Source organism: Rana temporaria, chromosome 10, assembly GCF_905171775.1.
Source record: "Rana temporaria chromosome 10, aRanTem1.1, whole genome shotgun sequence".
In the NCBI taxonomy this organism is placed as follows: Eukaryota; Metazoa; Chordata; class Amphibia; order Anura; family Ranidae; genus Rana; species Rana temporaria.
In genome coordinates, this window is record NC_053498.1 from 143,609,483 (window position 1) to 143,630,870 (window position 21,388).

At 49.3% G+C, this 21,388-nt stretch overlaps 1 protein-coding gene across 3 annotated transcripts in view; it reads right to left on the reverse strand.

Moving 5' to 3' along the window:
* MEGF6 (multiple EGF like domains 6) overlaps positions 1–21,388 on the reverse strand; it is a 409,802-nt gene that overhangs the window by 10,544 nt on the left and 377,870 nt on the right. For all 3 annotated transcript variants that reach the window (XM_040326458.1, XM_040326457.1, XM_040326459.1), the window contains 10 exons: positions 21,025–21,126; positions 20,632–20,760; positions 18,308–18,436; positions 17,285–17,413; positions 15,633–15,764; positions 13,323–13,451; positions 9,385–9,513; positions 2,804–2,932; positions 1,515–1,643; positions 64–192 (listed from right to left, as the gene is read on the reverse strand). In XM_040326458.1, coding sequence (XP_040182392.1) covers positions 64–192; positions 1,515–1,643; positions 2,804–2,932; positions 9,385–9,513; positions 13,323–13,451; positions 15,633–15,764; positions 17,285–17,413; positions 18,308–18,436; positions 20,632–20,760; positions 21,025–21,126 — 1,266 coding nt within the window. The remainder of the gene's footprint in view (positions 1–63; positions 193–1,514; positions 1,644–2,803; positions 2,933–9,384; positions 9,514–13,322; positions 13,452–15,632; positions 15,765–17,284; positions 17,414–18,307; positions 18,437–20,631; positions 20,761–21,024; positions 21,127–21,388) is intronic.

Below are 21,388 nucleotides of genomic sequence, written 5' to 3' on the forward strand. Positions count from 1 at the left end.
CGTCAATAAATGTATCAAAATTGGAGTTTGACATTAACCATTCGGTGATGTGCCAGGACTGACCTCTCTCACATTCTTCACCATAGAAGCCGGGCGGGCACAGACAGACGCCGGTGGCGGGGTCACATGATGCTCCATTTTCACACTGGCACCTCTCCCGGCAGTTTTCTCCATGGAATCCCGGCGGACAAGCTGAAGCATTGAAATACATTAGACTTTCCATCCTAGCAAGAGCCTAGGATAAACTTCAACACTCATCCCTACCAGCCTGCCAAGGGGATCCAATTACCCCCCAAAAATTGCTGGATTTTCTCTAATATACTGTATCTAGCGCCGTCTTGTGGCCATAATGCATTATTTTTTTTGCCGATTGAGGTATTTGGGAGGCAAATTATGCCCACTAGATGGCGCTGATGAACTAGGAACCAAATTTATTAGAGAAAATATGGCAATTATTCACTCTGACTGCATTTGTTTTTTTGTCACATTCATATAGCGAATATTTTAAACATTAGCGTAATTTTTTTTTTAATCTAACAGACTTTGAGTGGAGTTACAAACTTAAAAAATAAAAAAATAAAAAATATTCCATGTTTTAATTTCGATTTTCAATGTGGAGGGGCTGGTTAAAGTTATAATTATTTTTTTTTATGAAAAAACAATTAATAAAATAAAAATGAAAAAACAATTAAAAAATAATGTATTAAAAACAAAGTTAAATATTAATTAAAAATACAATTAAAATGAATAAAAATAACAGTAATTATAAAATTAAACATTAATTAAAAACAAATACAATTCAAATTATTTAAAAAATTAAAATTCATAAAAAGATAAAAATGAGATGCAAATTAAAACGATGACAAATTTAAATTAAGAAACCTCATCCAGGACGTAATCTTTGGGACGCGGCTCCACAAAGACATTATGGCCACTAGATGGTGCTGATAAACCAAAAACTATATTTATTAGAGAAAATACGTCAATTATTCATCCTGCAGTTTTTTTTTATTCTAACAGAACATTCGTACAGTGAATGTTTTGAACATACACCCCTTAGCGTATTTTTTTTTTTTTTCAACTAACAGACTTTGAGTGGAGTTACAAACTAAAAAAATAAATAATATTCAATGTTTTGGTTTAGGTTTTTAATGTGGAGGTTGGTTAAAGTTAAAATTAAAAATCAATAAAAAAAATGTATGAAAAAGATTGATTAAAATAAAAAATGAAAAATGTATTTAAATTTTTATTTTTTTTTTATTAAACAGTAATTAAAAAATACAATAAAAAAATTATATAAAAAATAAAATGTATTAAAAAATTAAAATTAATTACAAATAAAAACGATTACAAATTAAAATGAAAAAAAAAAAAATGAAGAAACAACATCCAGGATGTATTTTTTTTTTCTGTTAAAGGACGTGGCTCCACAAAGAAAAACAGAAAGGTATGTGCACCCTCCACCCTCCAGGTGTCAGACGTTTCCTTCTATTGGGTCTATAAGCGATGCTCACCGTGTTGGCACTGATTTCCGTAGTAGCCCTTCGTACAGTGACAGGTGCCCGACACTCGATCACATGTGCCATTGTGGAGGCAGGAACACTCCATCTGACAGGAGGGGCCGTATTTCCCGGGGGGGCACCCTGAAAAACAAATGCAGAAAAAAATTTATAACATCTACGGAGTGCGGCGCTCTAATCACTGCCCACCCATGTGTACCCAGGATCATCTGTGCAATGCCCACAGTTCACAACTACGGAACCATTAAAGCGTCTGCTGGGGCAAATAAAGACATAGAACATCTCTGTGATAAATGTACATTTCCCGGGTTTTATCCCTCAAAATCTGACCTTCCACCATCCCTTCAGTCTTGCACAGTTGTACCGGATCCACTCCTGGACTGATGGTGGGAACCCCTCATAATGGGCACAGCGGGTGTACAGACCTGGGAACTCAGCACAGGGATGGTGGAAACCCCTCATAATGGGCACAGCAGGTGTACAGACCTGGGAACTCAGCACAGGGATGGTGAGAACCCCTCATAATGGGCACAGCGGGTGTACAGACCCGGGAACTCAGCACAGGGATGGTGGGAACCCCTCATAATGGGCACAGCAGGTGTACAGACCTGGGAACTCAGCACAGGGATGGTGAGAACCCCTCATAATGGGCACAGCAGGTGTACAGACCTGGGAACTCAGCACAGGGATGGTGAGAACCCCCTCATAATGGGCACAGCAGGTGTACAGACCCAGGAACTCAATGCAGGGATAGTGGGAACCCCTCATAATGGGCACAGCGGGTGTACAGACTCAGGAACCCAGCACAGGGATGGTGGGAACCCCTCCTAATGGGCACAAAAGGTGTACAGACCCAGGAACTCAGCACAGGGATGGTGGGAACCCCTCATAATGGGCACAGCAGGTGTACAGACCTGGGAACTCAGCACAGGGATGGTGGGCACCCCTCATAATGGGCACAGCAGGTGTACAGACCTGGGAACTCAGCACAGGGATGGTGGGAACCCCTCATAATGGGCACAGCAGGTGTACAGACCTGGGAACTCAGCACAGGGATGGTGGGCACCCCTCATAATGGGCACAGCGGGTGTACAGACCAGGGAACTCAGCACAGGGATGGTGGGAACCCCTCATAATGGGTGTACAGACCCAGGAAGGGCAAAGATCTCACCAATAGAGTATCCGAGAGATAATAGGGTGTTGGGGGTTTATCTCTCTAGAGCCTGAATTATTAGCTTTGTATGGAGTGACTTTACCAGAAGTACATATTAGAGGCAGTGTACCTTCCTCGCAGGTCGGGCCCTTCCACCCCAAGCCACAGCGGCACGATCCATTCACCGGGTCACACAGAGCTCCATTTTTGCAGGAGCAAAGCTGTCGGCAGTCTAAACCAAAGTGATCCTTGGCACACTCTAGAACACAGAAATGTATTGATTACAGCAAAAGATCGGGTTAATGGATCCTGTATTATATACATTGTGTCATTGTCCCATTCTGCACAGGCAGCCTACTGTTGCTGGGAACATACTAGTCCCAGAGTGCACCCCAACCTCTGACCATAGGGACCTCTCCAGTTCATGATTGCCCCCCTGATCTCTGACCATGAGAATCTCTTCAGCCCCAAAGTGCACCTCTGACCCTGGGGACACCTCCAATACCAGAGTGCACCCCTGACCTCTGACCCTGGGGACGCCTCCAATACCAGAGTGCACCCCTGACCTCTGACCCTGGGGACGCCTCCAGTACCAGAGTGCACCTCTGACCCTGGGGACGCCTCCAATACCAGAGTGCACCCCTGACCTCTGACCCTGGGGACGCCTCCAGTACCAGAGTGCACCCCTGACCTCTGACCCTGGGGACACCTCCAATACCAGAGTGCACCCCTGACCTCTGACCCTGGGGACAACTCCAGTACCAGAGTGCACCTCTGACCCTGGGGACACCTGCAGTACCAGAGTGCGCCCCTGACCTCTGACCCTGGGGACACCTTCAGTACCAGAGTGCACCCCTGACCTCTGACCCTGGTGACACCTCCAATATAAGAGTGCACCCCTGACCTCTGACCCTGGGGACGCCTCCAGTACCAGAGTGCGCCCCTGACCTCTGACCCTGGGGACACCTTCAGTACCAGAGTGCACCCCTGACCTCTGACCCTGGTGACACCTCCAATATAAGAGTGCACCCCTGACCTCTGACCCTGGGGACACCTCCAGTACCAGAGTGCACCCCTGACCTCTGACCCTGGGGACACCTTCAGTACCAGAGTGCACCCCTGACCTCTGACCCTGGTGACACCTCCAATATAAGAGTGCACCCCTGACCTCTGACCCTGGGGACGCCTCCAGTACCAGAGTGCACCCCTGACCTCTGACCCTGGTGACACCTCCATTACCAGAGTGCGCCCCTGACCTCTGACCCTGGGGACGCCTCCATTACCAGAGTGCGCCCCTGACCTCTGACCCTGGTGACACCTCCAATATAAGAGTGCACCCCTGACCTCTGACCCTGGGGACACCTCCAGTACCAGAGTGCACCCCTGACCTCTGACCCTGGGGACGCCTCCAGTACCAGAGTGCACCCCTGACCTCTGACCGTGGGGACGCCTCCAGTACAGGAGTGCACCCCTGACCTCTGACCCTGGGGACGCCTCCATTACCAGAGTGCGCCCCTGACCTCTGACCCTGGGGACAACTTCAGTTCCAGAGTGCACGCCTGATCTTGGACCCTGGAGACACCAAGTTCCAGAGTGCACCCCTGACCCTGGCACACCTCCAGTCCATGAGTGCACCCCTGACCCTGGGGACACCTCTATTCCCAGAGTACATGCCCAAACATTGACCCTGGGCACACCTCCAGTCCCAGAGTGCACTTGACCACTGACCATAGGGACCTCTCCAGTCGATGAGTGCACCCCTGACCCTGAAGGACACTTCCATTCCCAGAGTACATGCCCAAACTCTGACCCTGGGGACACATCCAGTACCGGAGTGCACCCCTGATGACTGGGAGGACCTCTCCAGTCCATGAGTGCATCCATGACTTCTGACCCCGGGGGCACCTCCAGTCCCTGAGTGCACCACTGACCATGGAGACCTCTGCAACCCCAGAGTGCACCTCTGACTATGAGGACCTCTCCAGTCCCTGAGTGCACCCCTCACCTCGGACCATGGCACACCTCTAGTCCCACAGTGCACCCTAACCACTGACCATAGGGACCTTCTCCAGTCCATGAGTGCACCCCTGACCCTGGGGACATCTCAGTTCCTAGAGTGCCTGCCCAAACTCTGACCCTCCAGTACCAGAGTTCACCCCCTGACCTCTGACTATGAGGACCTCTTCAATCCCTGACATCTGACCATGGAGACCTCAGTAGCCCCAGAGTGCACCCCTGACCTTTGGAACCCATCCAGCCCTGAGTCAGAGCTCTGCTTGGCCTAATGCTACATCTCAGCCTGGACACACACAAGCCTGAGCACAGGTGAACATCTTCAAATGTAGGGCTTCGTTTATAAACAAAGTCATGTGATTTCCATGCCAGTGCTGACAAAATGATTACATAGCATTACATGGAAATATTGGAGAGGGGGACTTTTAAGGTGCCTGAATCAAGATGCTAGACTATTGCATATTATAAAATTCTAACAAAATTATTTCATACATTAAAAAAAGATATAAAAATCTTTTAAAATATTATATTTTTAACAGCAAAAAAAAAAAAAATTAGCAAATATATACGAAATATATAGTACAATATTTTCTTGACATGTTTCGCCAGCATATGGCTCCTTCAGGAGTCTTAATTTATATTATTATAAAACATAACAAATTTTTATTTCATACATTAAAAAATATATTACAATCTTCTTTCAAAAATATTATATTTTTAACAGCAAATATATACGAAATATACTGTACAACAATATTTTCTCAACATGTTTCGCCAGGATATGGCTTATTCAGGAGACTTTTATTTTTTGTACAGCGTATTCACTAGGGGTGCAACGGATCACAGTTGATCCATGATCCGAACGGGTCACCCCCTTCGGATCGGAACACACTGTGATCCGCGGATTGCCACGGCTCCGGAGCTAGGCCGAAGCCGCGGCCTTTCCTAATGTTACCGCGGCGGCTCCGGAGCTAGGCCGAAGCCGCAGCCTTTCCTAATGTTACGGCGGCGGCTCCGGAGCTAGGCCGAAGCCACAGCCTTTCCTAATGTTATGGCCGTAGCTTCGGCCTAGCTCCGGAGCCGCGACCATAGCGCTAGGAAAGGCCGCGGCTTCGGCCTAGCTCCGGAGCCGCGCCCATCTTGGTACACCCGGCGGCGGCCCTCCTCTGTTTACACCCACAGAGGAGGAGCCCGCACTCGTGGGACACACCGCTCGGGGAGTGTCTGTCGGTACTAGCTGGGGGGGGTCACTGTACTGAGAGGAGGGGGGGGGTCACTGTACTGAGAGAAGGGGGGGGTCACTGTACTGAGAGAAGGGGGGGGCACTGTACTGAGAGAAGGGGGGGTCACTGTACTGAGAGAAGGAGGGGGTCACTGTACTGAGAGGAGGGGGGGTCACTGTACTGAGAGAAGGGGGGGTCACTGTACTGAGAGAAGGGGGGGTCACTGTACTGAGAAGAGGGGGGGGTCTCTGTACTGAGAGAAGGGGGGGGGTCTCTGTACTGAGAGGAGGGGGGGTCACTGTACTGAGAGGAGGGGGGGTCTCTGTACTGAGAGAAGGGGGGGTCACTGTACTGAGAGGAGGGGGGGGTCACTGTACTGAGAGGAGGGGGGGTCACTGTACTGAGAGGAGGGGGGGAGGTCACTGTACTGAGAGAAGGGGGGTCAATGTACTGAGAGAAGGGGGGGGTCACTGTACTGAGAGAAGGGGGGTCACTGTACTGAGAGGAGGGGGGGTCACTGTACTGAGAGGAGGGGGGGTCTCTGTACTGAGAGGAGGGGGGGGTCACTGTACTGAGAGGAGGGGGGTCACTGTACTGAGAGAAGGGGGGGTCACTGTACTGAGAGGAGGGGGGGGTCACTGTACTGAGAGGAGGGGGGGTCACTGTACTGAGGGGAGGGGGGGGGGTCTCTGTACTAAGAGGAGGGGGGTCTCTGTACTGAGAGGAGGGGGGGTCACTGTACTGAGAGGAGGGGGGGCCTCTGTACTAAGAGGAGGGGGGGTCTCTGTACTGAGAGGAGGGGGGGTCTCTGTACTGAGAGGAGGGGGGGGTCACTGTACTGAGAGGAGGGGGGGCCTCTGTACTAAGAGGAGGGGGGGTCTCTGTACTGAGAGGAGGGGGGGGGGTCACTGTACTGAGAGAAGGGGGGGTCACTGTACTGAGAGGAGGGGGGGGTCACTGTACTGAGAGAAGGGGGGGGGGTCACTGTACTGAGAGGAGGGGGGGTCACTGTACTGAGAGGAGGGGGGGTCTCTGTACTAAGAGGAGGGGGGGTCTCTGTACTGAGAGGAGGGGGGGGTCACTGTACTGAGAGGAGGGGGGGCCTCTGTACTAAGAGGAGGGGGGGTCTCTGTACTGAGAGGAGGGGGGGTACTATAGTTGGTGGGGGGGAGATGTGGATATTACAGTGGGGGAGATTTTTTTTTTTGCCGATCCGTGACTCCTGATCCGAGGAACGATCCGAACCGTGAGTTTTTTGATCCGTTGCACCCCTAGTATTCACCCAAAGAAATCTTCAGGTCAGTGTGCAAGCACACCAAGGCCAAGGACTACCAGCAGGGGGATATCAGTGTGTCATAGGAGAACCATAATGCCACAATAGAGATCTATAGAACTCCAAGGCAATATCTGCTGGAAAGATTTTGATTTCCTGGCTGCGATTATTTTCATCAACCACCAGAGGGAGCCAGCAGATTACAGTGACAAAAGGCTTCCAAAAATTGGCAGACAGAAGCCGTTTGAAGAAAGCTACAACACCAATCTCCACAGACATCCCACTCCCCAAAACTTACAGTCCAATAGATCTTTTGATAAACAGTAGTCATATGTGGCTCCTAGGTGACCGCATGGTGGATGGCCGCATCATGAAAATAATCGCAGCCTGGAAATTGAAACCTTTCCAGCAGATATTGCCTTGCAGTTCTACAGATCTCTATTGTGCCATTATGGTTCTCCTATGACACCCATATCCCACTGCTGGCAGTCCCTTGGCCTTGGTGTGCTTGCACACTGACCTGAAGATTTCTTCGGGTGAAAACGCTGTACAAAAAATAAAAGTCTCCTGAAGAAGCCATATCCTGGCGAAACATGTCGAGAAAATATTGTTGCACGGTATATTTCGTATATATTTGCTAATTTTAAAAATATAATATTTTGAAAGAAGATTGTAATATCTTTTTTTAATGTATTAAATAAAAATGTGTTACGTTTTATAATATGCAATAGTCTAGCATCTTTGATTCAGGCCCCTTAAAAGTCCCTCTCTCCAATATTTCCATGTAATTTCCATTTACTGGGATGTGGTGCCTTGCAGGGCCGTCTTAATAGCATCATGGGCCCCTGGGCAAAGTTACCATAAGATACCCCTTGTATTGTGACCCCACTACATCCCTGATACCCCCTACACTGTGGCCTCTCTACATCCCTGATACCTCTAGCACTATAGCCACCCAAGCTACCCCAAGCATTGCTACCCCCTATATACCCCAGATCCCCCCTCAGCATTGTTTTTCCCCCCATACACCCTTGATACCCCCCAGCACCATTATGCCATCCATGTAGTACCCCCTTTTCCAGTGGATTTACAGTGCATGTAAACTTTTGGCTCTGTGCCCACCTCCAGCACTGCATTCACCTATACCCATCAAGCAGGCATAAGGCGGGGCGGAGAAGGGAGCATCCCTCCGGGCATTCCAAGCTTTTCGGTGGACAGTGCTGGACAGCATGACACCATCCACAATGCTACTTCCGCAGGTGGGCTCTCAGTGCTGCCGACTCAGCAGCTCCCACTCCAGCTCCTACCCCGCAGCCTTCGAGTACTGAGCATTCAAGCTGCATAGGGCGGGGTAAGAGCATCACTGGTGCTCCGGCCCTGCCCCTCCTTGCTGGCTGTAAAATAGGCATTGTTCTGCCCAGCACAGCGCACAGCAGCCAGCCTGCCTCCCCTGTGTATTTATCACTCTCAGGGCCATCATGGGGCCCCCAATTTCGTGGGCAGCGTGGGCTCAAGAACCAGCTGATTTAGGGAAAGTGCAGCTGGGGCCACTGGGCAGTGCCCAGGTTTGCCCTCTCATTAAGACAGCCCTGGTGCCGTGTTCTACATATCCTTAGCTGATAAGGATATGTAGAACTGTGAGAAATGTGAGGGGTGTACTCACTTTTGTGAGATACTGTATTTGTAACATTATGATTGCTTATTATAATGGTTATCACTGTTATCAATCCTTTTTTATGAATGGCATCCCTACTACTCTGGGGAGGTGATCAGGACTTTTTTTTTTAACATTATGATTGCTTATAACAGTGATAATCACTGATTTAAGCAATCCTTTTTATGAATTGCATCTGTTCTTAGCCATTATGCGCTATTGGGACAGCTGTGATTGGCCAACGCTACCACATGGTACAGGGCGCTGTGATTTGCTGTCTGTACAATGTGATCAAGGGATCAACACAACACCAAAACGGCGGTACCAAGTATTTTTGGAAGCGTGAATGCACACATTTGCTAAAATGCGTGGCGGTGCCATCTTAATGGCGCCTACGTGCGTCTGCAACAGGGCAGCGCGGTGATGGAAAGCCCGCGATTTCGCACGTGTTCCTACACCGCGCCGGCTGTGAATAAGCCCTAAAGGACATTCCCGATATTCAGCCCATTGGGTCACAAGGAGCCACAGTAAGGAATAATCAGGCATACCGTGTTCACAGTGCAGACCAGTTCTTCCAGCTGCGCAGGCGCATTCACCAGTCACATGATCACAGGAGCCATTGGGACCGCAGCGGCACACGTGAGAGCAGCCTTTTCCGTAACGCCCGGCGGGACAGGCTGAAAAAGAACAACAAATTATCATACTTAGGCATAGCAACGGAGGCATGGCTTGTAGATCGATCTTAGGATGTTGCCAGCAAAAGAGCCCATTCACACTTATGTGACGCGGCGAAACGCGTTATAACGCACGTTTTGACGCACGTTACCGCAATATAAAAATTACATATCTTAAGGGGTTATGTCAGTTTTTTCATAAGTTGCATTGCCAGGTACAGAACACTGCCAGGTTCTTCCCAAATCAATGGTCTGCCCTAGCGCACTATGACACATTGCATTAACGCAACACTTGGGGGTCCATTTATTAAAAAAAAATTGCCGCAAATGTCTCAGATTTCGCACAGTCGCTACAAATAATCCCTGTAATGTGTCTGTTTATTTTCCGTGATCATCAGCTCCATCTAGTGGCCATAAGGCAGTATTTTCCTTAAATACCTCAATGTGGAAATACCACATCATGGCCACTAGGTGGCGCTGACAATCGTAGGAAATAAATAGACGCATTACAGGGATTATTCATGATGGCTGCGTGAATTGCTGAGACATTAGGAGAGCTTTTGTTTTTTTAACTGGTTAACGCCCGCCGCATGTACATGTACGTCCACAGAATGGCACATACAGGCAAATGGGCGTACATGTACGTCCCCGCATTTCCGCGGGTCGGTGGTCCGATCGGTGACCACCCCCCCCCCGGTACATGCGGCGTTCGGTAACCCACGGGGAGCGATCCGGGACGACGGCGCGGCTATTCGTTTCTAGCCACCCCCTCGCGATCGCTCCCCGGAGCTGAAGAACGGGGAGAGTCGTATGTAAACACGGCTTCCCCGTGCTTCACTGTAGCGGCTGCATCGATCGTGTGATCCCTTTTATAGGGTGACTCGATCGATGACGTCACACCTACAGCCACACCCCCCTACATTCGTAAACACACACTAGGTGAAACATAACCCCTTCAGCGCCCCCTGTGGATAACTCCCAAACTGCAACTGTCATTTTCACAATAAAGAATGCAATTTAAATGCATTTTTTGCTGTGAAAATGACAATGGTCCCAAAAATGTGTCAAAATTGTCCGAAGTGTCCGCCATAATGTCGCAGTCACAAAAAAAATCGCTGATCACCGCCATTAGTAGTAAAAAAAATTTTTTTTATAAAAATGCAATAAAACTATCCCCTATTTTGTAAACGCTATAAATTTTGCGCAAACCAATCGATAAACACTTATTGCGATTTTTTTTACCAAAAATATGAAGAATACGTATCGGCCTAAACTGAGGAAAAAAAATAATGTTTTATATATTTTTGGGGGATATTTATTACAGAAAAAAGTAAAAAATATTGCATTTTTTTCAAAATTGTCGCTCTATTTTTGTTTATAGCGCAAAAAATAAAAACCGCAGAGGTGATCAAATACCACCAAAAGAAAGCTCTATTTGTGGGGAAAAAAGGACGCCAATTTTGTTTGGGAGCCACGTCGCACCACCGCGCAATTGTCAGTTAAATCGACAGTGCCGAATCGCAAAACCTGGCCTGGGCATTTAGCAACAAAATGGTCCGGGGCTTAATACACTTCCATACCGGGCACTTACACACCTTCCTGCCCAGGCCAATTTTCAGCTTTCAGCGCTGTCGTACTTTGAATGACAATTGCGCGGTCATGCTACACTGTACCCAAATGACATTTTCATCATTGTGTTCCCACAAATAGAGCTTTCTTTTGGTGGTATTCGATCACCTCTGCGATTTTTATTTCTTGAGCAACAACTAAAAAAAGACCGACATTTTTGAAAAAAAAATATTTTTAATTTTTTTCTGTTAATTTTTTTTTGTAAATAAGTACGTTTTCTTCTTCAATTATGGGCACTGATATGGCGGCACTGATGGTCACCGATGAGGTGGCACTGATGGGCACTGATAGGCGGTGCTGGTATGCTGCACTGATGGGCACTCATAGGCGGCACTGGGCACTCTTTGTCGGCACTAATGGACACTCATGGGTGGCACTTATGGGTGGCACAGGTGGGCACTGATAGGTGGGCACTGGGCATAGATGGGCACTAAGAGGTGGCACTGATGGACACTGGGTGGCACTGATGGCATTATTTTAGCCAGTGCCCATGTTGCCAGTCAGTGCCCATTTGTGGGCACTGATTGGCATCGATTGTGTTTTTTTTTTATTGGTGTTTTTTTTTTGCACTGGGGGGCACTCCCTGGTGGTCCAGTGTTGGCATCCGAGGGGGGGCTGCGCTGATAAACAATCAGCGTGAACCCCCCCCTGTCAGGACAGCCGCCGATCGGCTCTCCTCTACTCGTGTCTGTCAGACCCGAGTGAGGAAGAGCCGATCAACGGCTCTTCCTGTTTACATTGTGATCAGCCATGATTGGACACGGCTGATCACGTGGTAAAGAGCCTCCGCCGGAGGCTCTTTACCAAGATCGGAGATGCAGGGTGTCAGACTGACACCCCGCATTACCGATCGCCCGCGCTGCACGCCCCCACGGGCGCTCACCGGCATGAAATCCTGCAGGACGTCAATAGACGTCCAGTCAGGATTTCACAACCACTTCCTGGACGTCAATATGCTATTGACCGGGCGGGGAGTGGTTAAACATAGACCCTTAACCACTTCCATGCCGGGCCTATTCTGGCACTTCTCTCCTTCATGTAAAAATCATCATTTTTTTTTGCTAGAAAATTACTCAGAACCCCCCAAAAATTATTTAGCTTTTTTTTTAGCAGACACCCTAGGGGATAAAATGGCGGTCATTGCAACTTTTTATCTCGCATTGTATTTGCGCAGTAATTTAAAAAAAAAAAAAAAAAAAAAAAACGGTTTCACGAATTAAAAAATAACAAAACAGTAAAGTTAGCCCAATTTTTTTTGGTATAATGTGAAAGATGAAGTTACGCCGAATCAATAGATACCCAACATGTCACGCTTTAAAATTGCGCACGCTCGTGGAATGGCGCTAAGCTTTAGCACTTAAAAATCTCCATAGGCGACGCTTGAATTTTTTTTTACAGGTTACTATTTTCGAGTTACAGAGGAGGTCTAGTGCTAGAATTGTTGCTGGCGCTCTAACGCACGCGGCGATACCTCACATGTGTGGTTTAAACGGCGTTTACATATGTAGGCGGGACTTACATGCGTGTTCGCTTCTGAGCGCGAGCTACCGGGGACAGGGGCGTTTGAATATTTTTTTTATATATTTTTTATTTTACTTCATTTTTTTTTACACTTTTTTTTTTTTTGATCACTTTTATTCCTATTACAAAGAATGTAAACATCCCTTGCGGCTTTGCTTACTTCCGGGTACCTGGGCATGACGTCACAACGTCGCGCCCGGGCCTCCGACGGTCATAGAGATGACTGGTACCCATCTGGTCACCGGAAATTTCTATCGTCGTGAGACGGTGCCGGACGATTCTTTCTCCGGGCCCCCCGATAGCACGGGAGAGCCCGGAGAAGCACCGGATTGGGGGGGGGGGGACGTCCCCTCCCACCGCCTATAAGAACGATCAAGCGGCGGACGCTTCTTCTAGCTTGTGAGGAAGGTTAGCCCCATTTTTTTGCTGTCTATGTCTTCCTGACCCAGCGACACCCCCTTATCTCTTACCCTGTTGTCACCGTGGTCAGGAAATGAGCCGATATTGCTCCAATAGAGTCACACATTGATACAGATCTGACTGGGGTTCTAACCCCAAAGCATGTAAGGACTGTCTCTACTGGTGCTGGGCTTTGATATTTTCCTTATTTGCAGTGCACCACCCCAGCCCTGGAACTGAACCATACCGATCTTCCTACTGACCTGTTCCACAATCTGCCCCCAGGTAGCCCGATGGGCAGTGGCACGCTCCGGTGGTGGCATCGCAGTGACCGCCGTTCTTGCATTTGCAGCGGTGCTCACAGTTCCGCCCATAAAATCCACTGGCGCATTCTAGAGAAGGGAAGACAGTAAAATGAATCAAGCACAATCGAACGTACAGGAAACCTGTCATGGCTGAAATATGGATCCTGTCATTGCTGGAGTTACCTATTGGTGGTCAGTGTAGGAGAGACTCATTGGTAGTCAGTGTAGAAGTCACCCATTGGTGGTCAGTGTAGAAGTCACCCATTGGTGGTTAGTGTAGGAGTGACCCATTGGTGGTCAGTGTAGGAGTCACCCATTGGTGGTCAGTGTAGAAGTCACCCATTGGTGGCCAGTGTAGGAGTGACCCATTGGTGGTCAGTGTAGGAGTGACCCATTGGTCGTCAATGTAGGAGTGACCCATAGGTGGTCAGTGTAGAAGTCACCCATTGGTGGTCAGTGTAGAAGTCACCCATTGGTGGTCAGTGTAGGAGTGACCCATTGGTGGTCAGTGTAGAAGTCACCCATTGGTGGTCAGTGTAGGAGTGACCCATTGGTGGTCAGTGTAGGAGTGACCCATTGGTGGTCAGTGTAGGAGTGACCCATTGGTGGTCAGTGTAGGAGTGACCCATTGGTGGTCAGTGTAGAAGTGACCCATTGGTGGTCAGTGTAGAAGTGACCCATTGGTGGTCAGTGTAGAAGTAACTCATTGGTCGTCAATGTAGGAGTGACCCATTGGTGGCCAGTGTAGGAGTGACCCATAGGTGGTCAGTGTAGAAGTCACCCATTGGTGGTCAGTGTAGAAGTCACCCATTGGTGGTCAGTGTAGGAGTGACCCATTGGTGGTCAGTGTAGAAGTCACCCATTGGTGGTCAGTGTAGGAGTGACCCATTGGTGGTCAGTGTAGGAGTGACCCATTGGTGGTCAGTGTAGGAGTGACCCATTGGTGGTCAGTGTAGGAGTGACCCATTGGTGGTCAGTGTAGGAGTGACCCATTGGTGGTCAGTGTAGGTGTGACCCATTGGTGGTCAGTGTAGGTGTGACCCATTGGTGGTCAGTGTAGGAGTGACTCATTGGTGGTCAGTGTAGAAGTCACCCATTGGTGGTCAGTGTAGGAGTCACCCATTGGTGGTCAGTGTAGAAGTCACCCATTGGTGGTCAGTGTAGGAGTGACATATTGGTGGTCAGTGTAGGAGTGACCCATTGGTGGTCAGTGTAGGAGTCACCCATTGGTGGTCAGTGTAGGAGTGACCCATTGGTGGTCAGTGTAGGTGTGACCCATTGGTGGTCAGTGTAGGTGTGACCCATTGGTGGTCAGTGTAGGAGTGACTCATTGGTGGTCAGTGTAGAAGTCACCCATTGGTGGTCAGTGTAGGAGTCACCCATTGGTGGTCAGTGTAGAAGTCACCCATTGGTGGTCAGTGTAGGAGTGACATATTGGTGGTCAGTGTAGAAGTGACTCATTGGTGGTCAGTGTAGGAGTGACCCATTGGTGGTCAGTGTAGGAGTGACCCATTGGTGGTCAGTGTAGGTGTGACCCATTGGTGGTCAGTGTAGGTGTGACCCATTGGTGGTCAGTGTAGGAGTGACTCATTGGTGGTCAGTGTAGAAGTCACCCATTGGTGGTCAGTGTAGGAGTCACCCATTGGTGGTCAGTGTAGAAGTCACCCATTGGTGGTCAGTGTAGGAGTGACATATTGGTGGTCAGTGTAGAAGTGACTCATTGGTGGCCAGTGTAGGAGTGACTCATTGGTGGTCAGTGTAGGAGTGACCCATTGGTGGTCAATGTAGGAGTGACCCATTGGTGGCCAGTGCAGGAGTGACCCATTGGTAGTCAGTGTAGAAGTGACCCATTGGTGGTCAGTGTAGGAGTGACCCATTGGTGGTCAGTGTAGGAGTGACCCATTGGTGGTCAGTGTAGGAGTGACCCATTGGTGGTCAGTGTAGGAGTGACCCATTGGTGGTCAGTGTAGGAGTGACCCATTGGTGGTCAGTGTAGGAGTGACCCATTGGTGGTCAGTGTAGGAGTGACCCATTGGTGGTCAGTGTAGGAGTGACCCATTGGTGGTCAGTGTAGATGGGATATCATTTCACTGTTTACTGTTGAAGGAACCTCTAGCTCTCTCAGGAGAATCTCTAGGATTCCACAGAACTCTGGTTGAGAAAAGCCACTTTATACTATTCAGGCCCCATCTCTCTATGAAGATGAAACCACTCGTGTAGCATTGTCTTCACCCCGCCAACAAGAAATATTATGGATGCTCCACTTACTCAGCTGACAGGTGTGACCATAGTAGCCGGAGGCGCAGATACACTCCCCGGTCACCGGGTGGCAGTCTTGATGCTGGCCGGGGCACTGGCAGATTTTAGCACAGTTCAAGCCGTAGGTACCTGGAATACAAGCTGAAGAAAAAACCATTATGAGAGTGAGAGGAACCAGGGAAGGCCGTTAAATCTCTCTATTGGAGCCCCAAAGAGCAAAAAAATAAAGAGGATCCAGCCCTTCCCCCACTCTATTTAAAACCAAAAACCAAAAACTGATTTTGGCTGGACATACACTTTATATTGTTCCTATGCTTAGATTGCCCCAATGGTTATCCTATATGATATGATGTGCATCACAAGCCACCTTGTCGCTAAATCTGACGTTCCAGGATGTTTTGTTTCCTGAACCTTCAGCAACTGTCAAGCGTGTACCTGCTGAGTGACAGTTAGAGATAAGCTGTGATATAACAGAGACACGAAGGGGGAGGGAATTTTCTGTAATGTTCAAATCATGTTATCACACTTCCTTTTCTAGTTTAACCCTTTATGACCATCCCTGCGTATGTACACACTTGGCCGTTACTTCAATATCTGGAGGAAAAGTAACAGACACTGTGATATATGTTATGAGAAAAGAAGAATAAAATGATTTGGAAAAGATGTAGAGAGGAGCTTATGGAAAACATGAATGTCCTTGCATATTGTGGCACTGTCTTGTGGTTGGGTGGACACTGGAGCACGGTGCACGCAGAAGCAAGGTGGACACTGGAAGGAGGCGGACACTGAAGCGGGGTGGTTACTGGAGCTGGGTGGTTACTGGAGCGGGGTGGTTACTGGAGCGGGGTGGTTACTGGAGCGGGGTGGTAACTGGAGCAAGGTGCACACTGGAGCGAGGTGGTAACTGGAGCAAGGTGCACACTGGAGCGGGGTGGTAACTGGAGCAAGGTACACACTGGAGCGAGGTGGTAACTGGAGCAAGGTGCACACTGGAGCGGGGTGGTTACTGGAGCAAGGTGCACACTGGAGCGGGGTGGTTACTGGAGCAAGGTGCACACTGGAGCGGGGTGGTTACTGGAGCGGGGTGGACACTGGAGCAAGGTGCACACTTAAGCGGGGTGTATACTGGCGACAGGTGGGCACTGGAGTGGGGTGGACATTGGAACGGGGTGGACACTGGAGCTGAGCGCACACTGGAGTGGGGTGCATACTGTAACTGGGCGCACACTGGAGTGGGGTGCATACTGGAGCAGAAAGGACACTGGAGCGAGTTGCACACTGTAGTGGAGTGCACACTGGAGCGGTAAGGACACTGGAGCAAGGTGCAGCCTGGAGCAGGGTGGACACTGGAATGGGGTGGACACTGGAGTCAGGTGCACACTGGAGTGGGGTGGACACTGGAATGGGGTGGACACTGGAATGGGGTGGACACTGGAGTGGGGTGAACACTGGAGTGGGGTGAACACTGGAGTCAGGTGCACACTGGAGTGGGGTGGACACTGGAATGGGGTGGACACTGGAATGGGGTGGACACTGGAGTGGGGTGAACACTGGAGTGGGGTGAACACTGGAGTCAGGTGCACACTGGAGTGGGGTGGACACTGGAGCGCGGTGCACACAGGAGAGTGCGGACACCAAACTTGTCAGAATGAAATTCTTACTTTGATCACAGCCGTTGCCGGTGAACCCCGGAGGACATCCGCACTGGCCAGTCATGTGATTGCACGCTGTTCCTGGAGGGCAGTTGCAGAGCTGCGAGCAGTGATCGCCGAAGGAGCCGGGGAGGCAGGCTGAGCAAGAAGAAAAGAATTGCAATTAGATAACATCATATGAAGATCTACTGAGAATGACAGCTGAGGCACCATTTTTTTTATTAATCTACCGGTATTTTATTTTTATTTTTGCATGCACCATTTTTTTTATTAATCAATTTTATTTTTATATGCAACATTTTTTTTTTTCTTTTACGCTCACACCATTTTATTTACGTATGTGTCCATTTTTTTATTTATCCATTTATTTTTATTTTTGCATGCACCATTTTTTAATTAATTAATTTTATTTTTATATGCAACATTTTTTTATTTTTTTTATGCCTACATCATTTATTTACTTATTTTTTTTGAATACACCATTTTATTTATGTATTTATTTATTGTTGCATGTACCATTTATTTTTATTTTTGCATGCAACATTTTTTTTTTCTTTTATGCTTACGTCATTTATCTATTTATTTTTTGCATGCGCCATTTTATTTATGCATTTATTTATTTTTGCATGCACCATTTTAGAGGCGTCAAGGTTCTTTGGCAGCCCATTCATTTTGAATGGGCTGCCTTACAGCAGCGCACGTTATACGCACACAGTAATGCGTTTGCATTAATGCACTGCGATGGTGTAAAGGGGCCCTCAGGGCGGGTTTCCTGATGGTGACAATGAGACACCAAGCCTATATCATGTGTTGAAGCAGCTTGTAGTCTCTATCAGAAGCCCATGTAACAGGGTGACAACGCAGTAGCACATTTGGGAGACCAGGGCCAGAGCGTTGTCACCCAATAACAGGAAGTGACCTCCATGGCAGGATCATGGCTGCTTCTCTATAAATGAGATTTGCTTTTGATTGTTATTATTTCTGCTTCATAAATGAAAAAAAAAATGATGGCGTTGCCCCCCAACAACTTACGTTTATCGCAGTGTTTTCCCCTCCAGCCCCGGTCGCAGTCACAAATGCCGCTAACGTGGTGACAGGTCAGGCCGTGGTGACATTGGCATTTCTCCTGGCACTGGACTCCGAAGGTTCCCTCTGGACAGGCTGCAACACAGAAGACACCAATGCAAAGTGTAAAGGTACAACGTGGTGTGCCGGGACTCATAGGAACCAATCAGGATTTAGTTTAGTGCAGTTCCCTTATGAGATTATTCCTGATTGGGTGTTGTGGGTTTCATGGCTTTTACCAATCAAGGGGACAATTCACTAGATGATGTGTGGCAAGATTACCAGCGGGCAAACTTCCCATCCTCTGCTCCGTGATACTGATGGCCCAACAGTCCCACACAAATCTCTGAAGGCCCACATTGTACTTCATCAGTCCTTCCAATCCTCTGCTCCTCCGTGATACTGGTGGCCCAATGGTCCCTTTCAAGGCTCTGAAGTTCCACATTGTACCTTGTTAGCAGGCATGTACTGGCCATCGGGACTTTCCCGGTGGGCCGATGGCTCAGTGGGCCAGTCAGGTGCCATCCTGGAGCCGCTCCTCTCTGACAGTGAGTGATCGCTCAGTGAGTGAGGAGCAGCTGCCGACACTTGCTGGAGAGAGGATTAGGCTTTCTGCTCTCTCCAGCCTGCAGGGGGAGATAGACAGCCGGCAGACATTCCTTCCTCTCTCCCCTTATCACTTATCACTTGACTGGAGAGAGGAAGAAGAGAAGCTGCCTTCAGAACTGTGAGTACACTTGGGAAGGGGCTGCTGATAGGGACACTCTGATGTAAGGGGGCTGCTGATGGGGACACTCTGATGTAAGGGGGCTGCTGATGGGGACACTCTGATGTAAGGGGGCTGCTGATGGGGACACTCTGATCTAAGGGGGCTGCTGATGGGGACACTCTGATGTAAGGGGGCTGCTGATGGGGACACTCTGATGTAAGGGGGCTGCTGATGGGGACACTCTGATGTAAGGGGGCTGCTGATGGGGACACTCTGATGTAAGGGGGCTGCTGATGGGGACACTCTGATGTAAAGGGGCTGCTGATGGGGACACTCTGATGTAAGGGGGCTGCTGATGGGGACACTCTGATGTAAGGGGGCTGCTGATGGGAATACTCTGATGTAAGGGGGCTTCTGATGGGACACTCTGATGTAAGGGGGTTACTGATGGGGACACTCTGATGTAAGGGGGCTGCTGATGGGGACACTCTGATGTAAGGGGGCTGCTGATGGGGACACTCTGATGTAAGGGGGTTGCTGATGGGACACTCTGATGTAAGGGGGCTGCTGATAGGGACACTCTGATGTAAAGGGGCTGCTGATGGGGACTCTCTGATGTAAGGGGGCTGCTGATGGGGACACTCTGATGTAAGGGGGCTGCTGATGGGGACACTCTGATGTAAGGGGGCTGCTGATGGGGACACTCTGATGTAAGGCGGGCTGCTGATGGGGACACTCTGATGTAAGGAGGCTGCTGATGGGGACACTCTGATGTAAGGGAGCTGCTGATGGGGACACTCTGATGTAAAAGGCCTGCTGATGGGGACACTCTGATGTAAGGAGGCTGCTGATGGGGACACTCTGATGTAAGGGAGCTGCTGATGGGGACACTCTGATGTAAAAGGCCTGCTGATGGGGACACTCTGATGTAAGGGGGTTGCTGATGGGACACTCTGATCTAAGGGGGCTGCTGATGGGGACACTCTGATGTAAGGGGGCTGCTGATGGGGACACTCTGATGTAAGGGGGCTGCTGATGGGGACACTCTGATGTAAGGGGGCTGCTGATGGGGACACTCTGATGTAAGGGGGCTGCTGATGGGGACACTCTGATGTAAGGGGGCTGCTGATGGGGACACTCTGATGTAAGGGGGCTGCTGATGGGGACACTCTGATGTAAAGGGACTGCTGATGGGGACACTCTGATGTAAGGGGGCTGCTGATGGGGACACTCTGATGTAAGGGGGCTGCTGATGGGGACACTCTGATGTAAGGGGGCTGCTGATGGGGACACTCTGATGTAAGGGGGCTGCTGATGGGGACACTCTGATGTAAGGGGGCTGCTGATGGCGACACTCTGATGTAAGGGGGCTGCTGATGGGGACACTCCGATGTAAGGGGGCTGCTGATGGGGACACTTTGATGTAAGGGGGCTGCTGATGGCGACACTCTGATGTAAGGGGGCTGCTGATGGCGACACTCTGATGTAAGGGGGCTGCTGATGGGGACACTCTGATGTAAGGGGGCTGCTGATGGGACACTGATGTAACATAAATGAGAATCCTGCCCGGCTCCTCACTTACCGTGCTGACACGATTCTCCCACCCACCCAGCCAGGCACACGCAGGTCCCCGTCTCTCGGTTGCAGATTCCTCCGTTCTGACATGTGCAGTTCTGCAGACAGCTGTCCCCGTATGTCCCCGGAGAGCACTCTGTAAGGAGAAGGTTGTCTTGTTAGTGCAAGCCTGTCTCCTACAATAAGTACACGCTGTGCAGCATGGCGACTGCATTGTCTGTTCCTCTCAATCAATACAAGTGTAAGGGTTGATATAATCATTGATGTACAATACACAATCTTTGGCCAGCGAAATGGTCCGGAGGCTGAAGTGGTTAAACCTAATTATGTGAGTATGTGTGCAGTCTGGCTCATAGCAGTTAGACGCTCCCCTTCCATGGAAAATTGTTAAAAGCCTCACCTTGTTCACAAGCCAGTCCCGTCCAGCCGTTGGGACACGCTCCGCCATTCCTGCAGATACAATGCTGAAGGCAGTTCTCCCCGTAGGAACCATCTGGGCAGGCTGGAAAATGAGAATCAGTGGATTAGAAGGCAGTTACAGGAAACATTTGTAGGCTGCCACTGCTGTCCTGTCCTTGGCTCTCTGGCTGTCCCCGGTCAAGCCGATTCAGTGGTTTCAGATCATTGAGACCCCAACCCCCAAAAAAGTATACAGATCAGAGTTCCAGCTTTACTCCCCCACATTCCCATCTCAGGCTTTTTCCGGGTCGGTGATTGAGAAGCAGCTGAAGCCAAGAAAGTCAGGAAGATATTTTCAGAAGGCG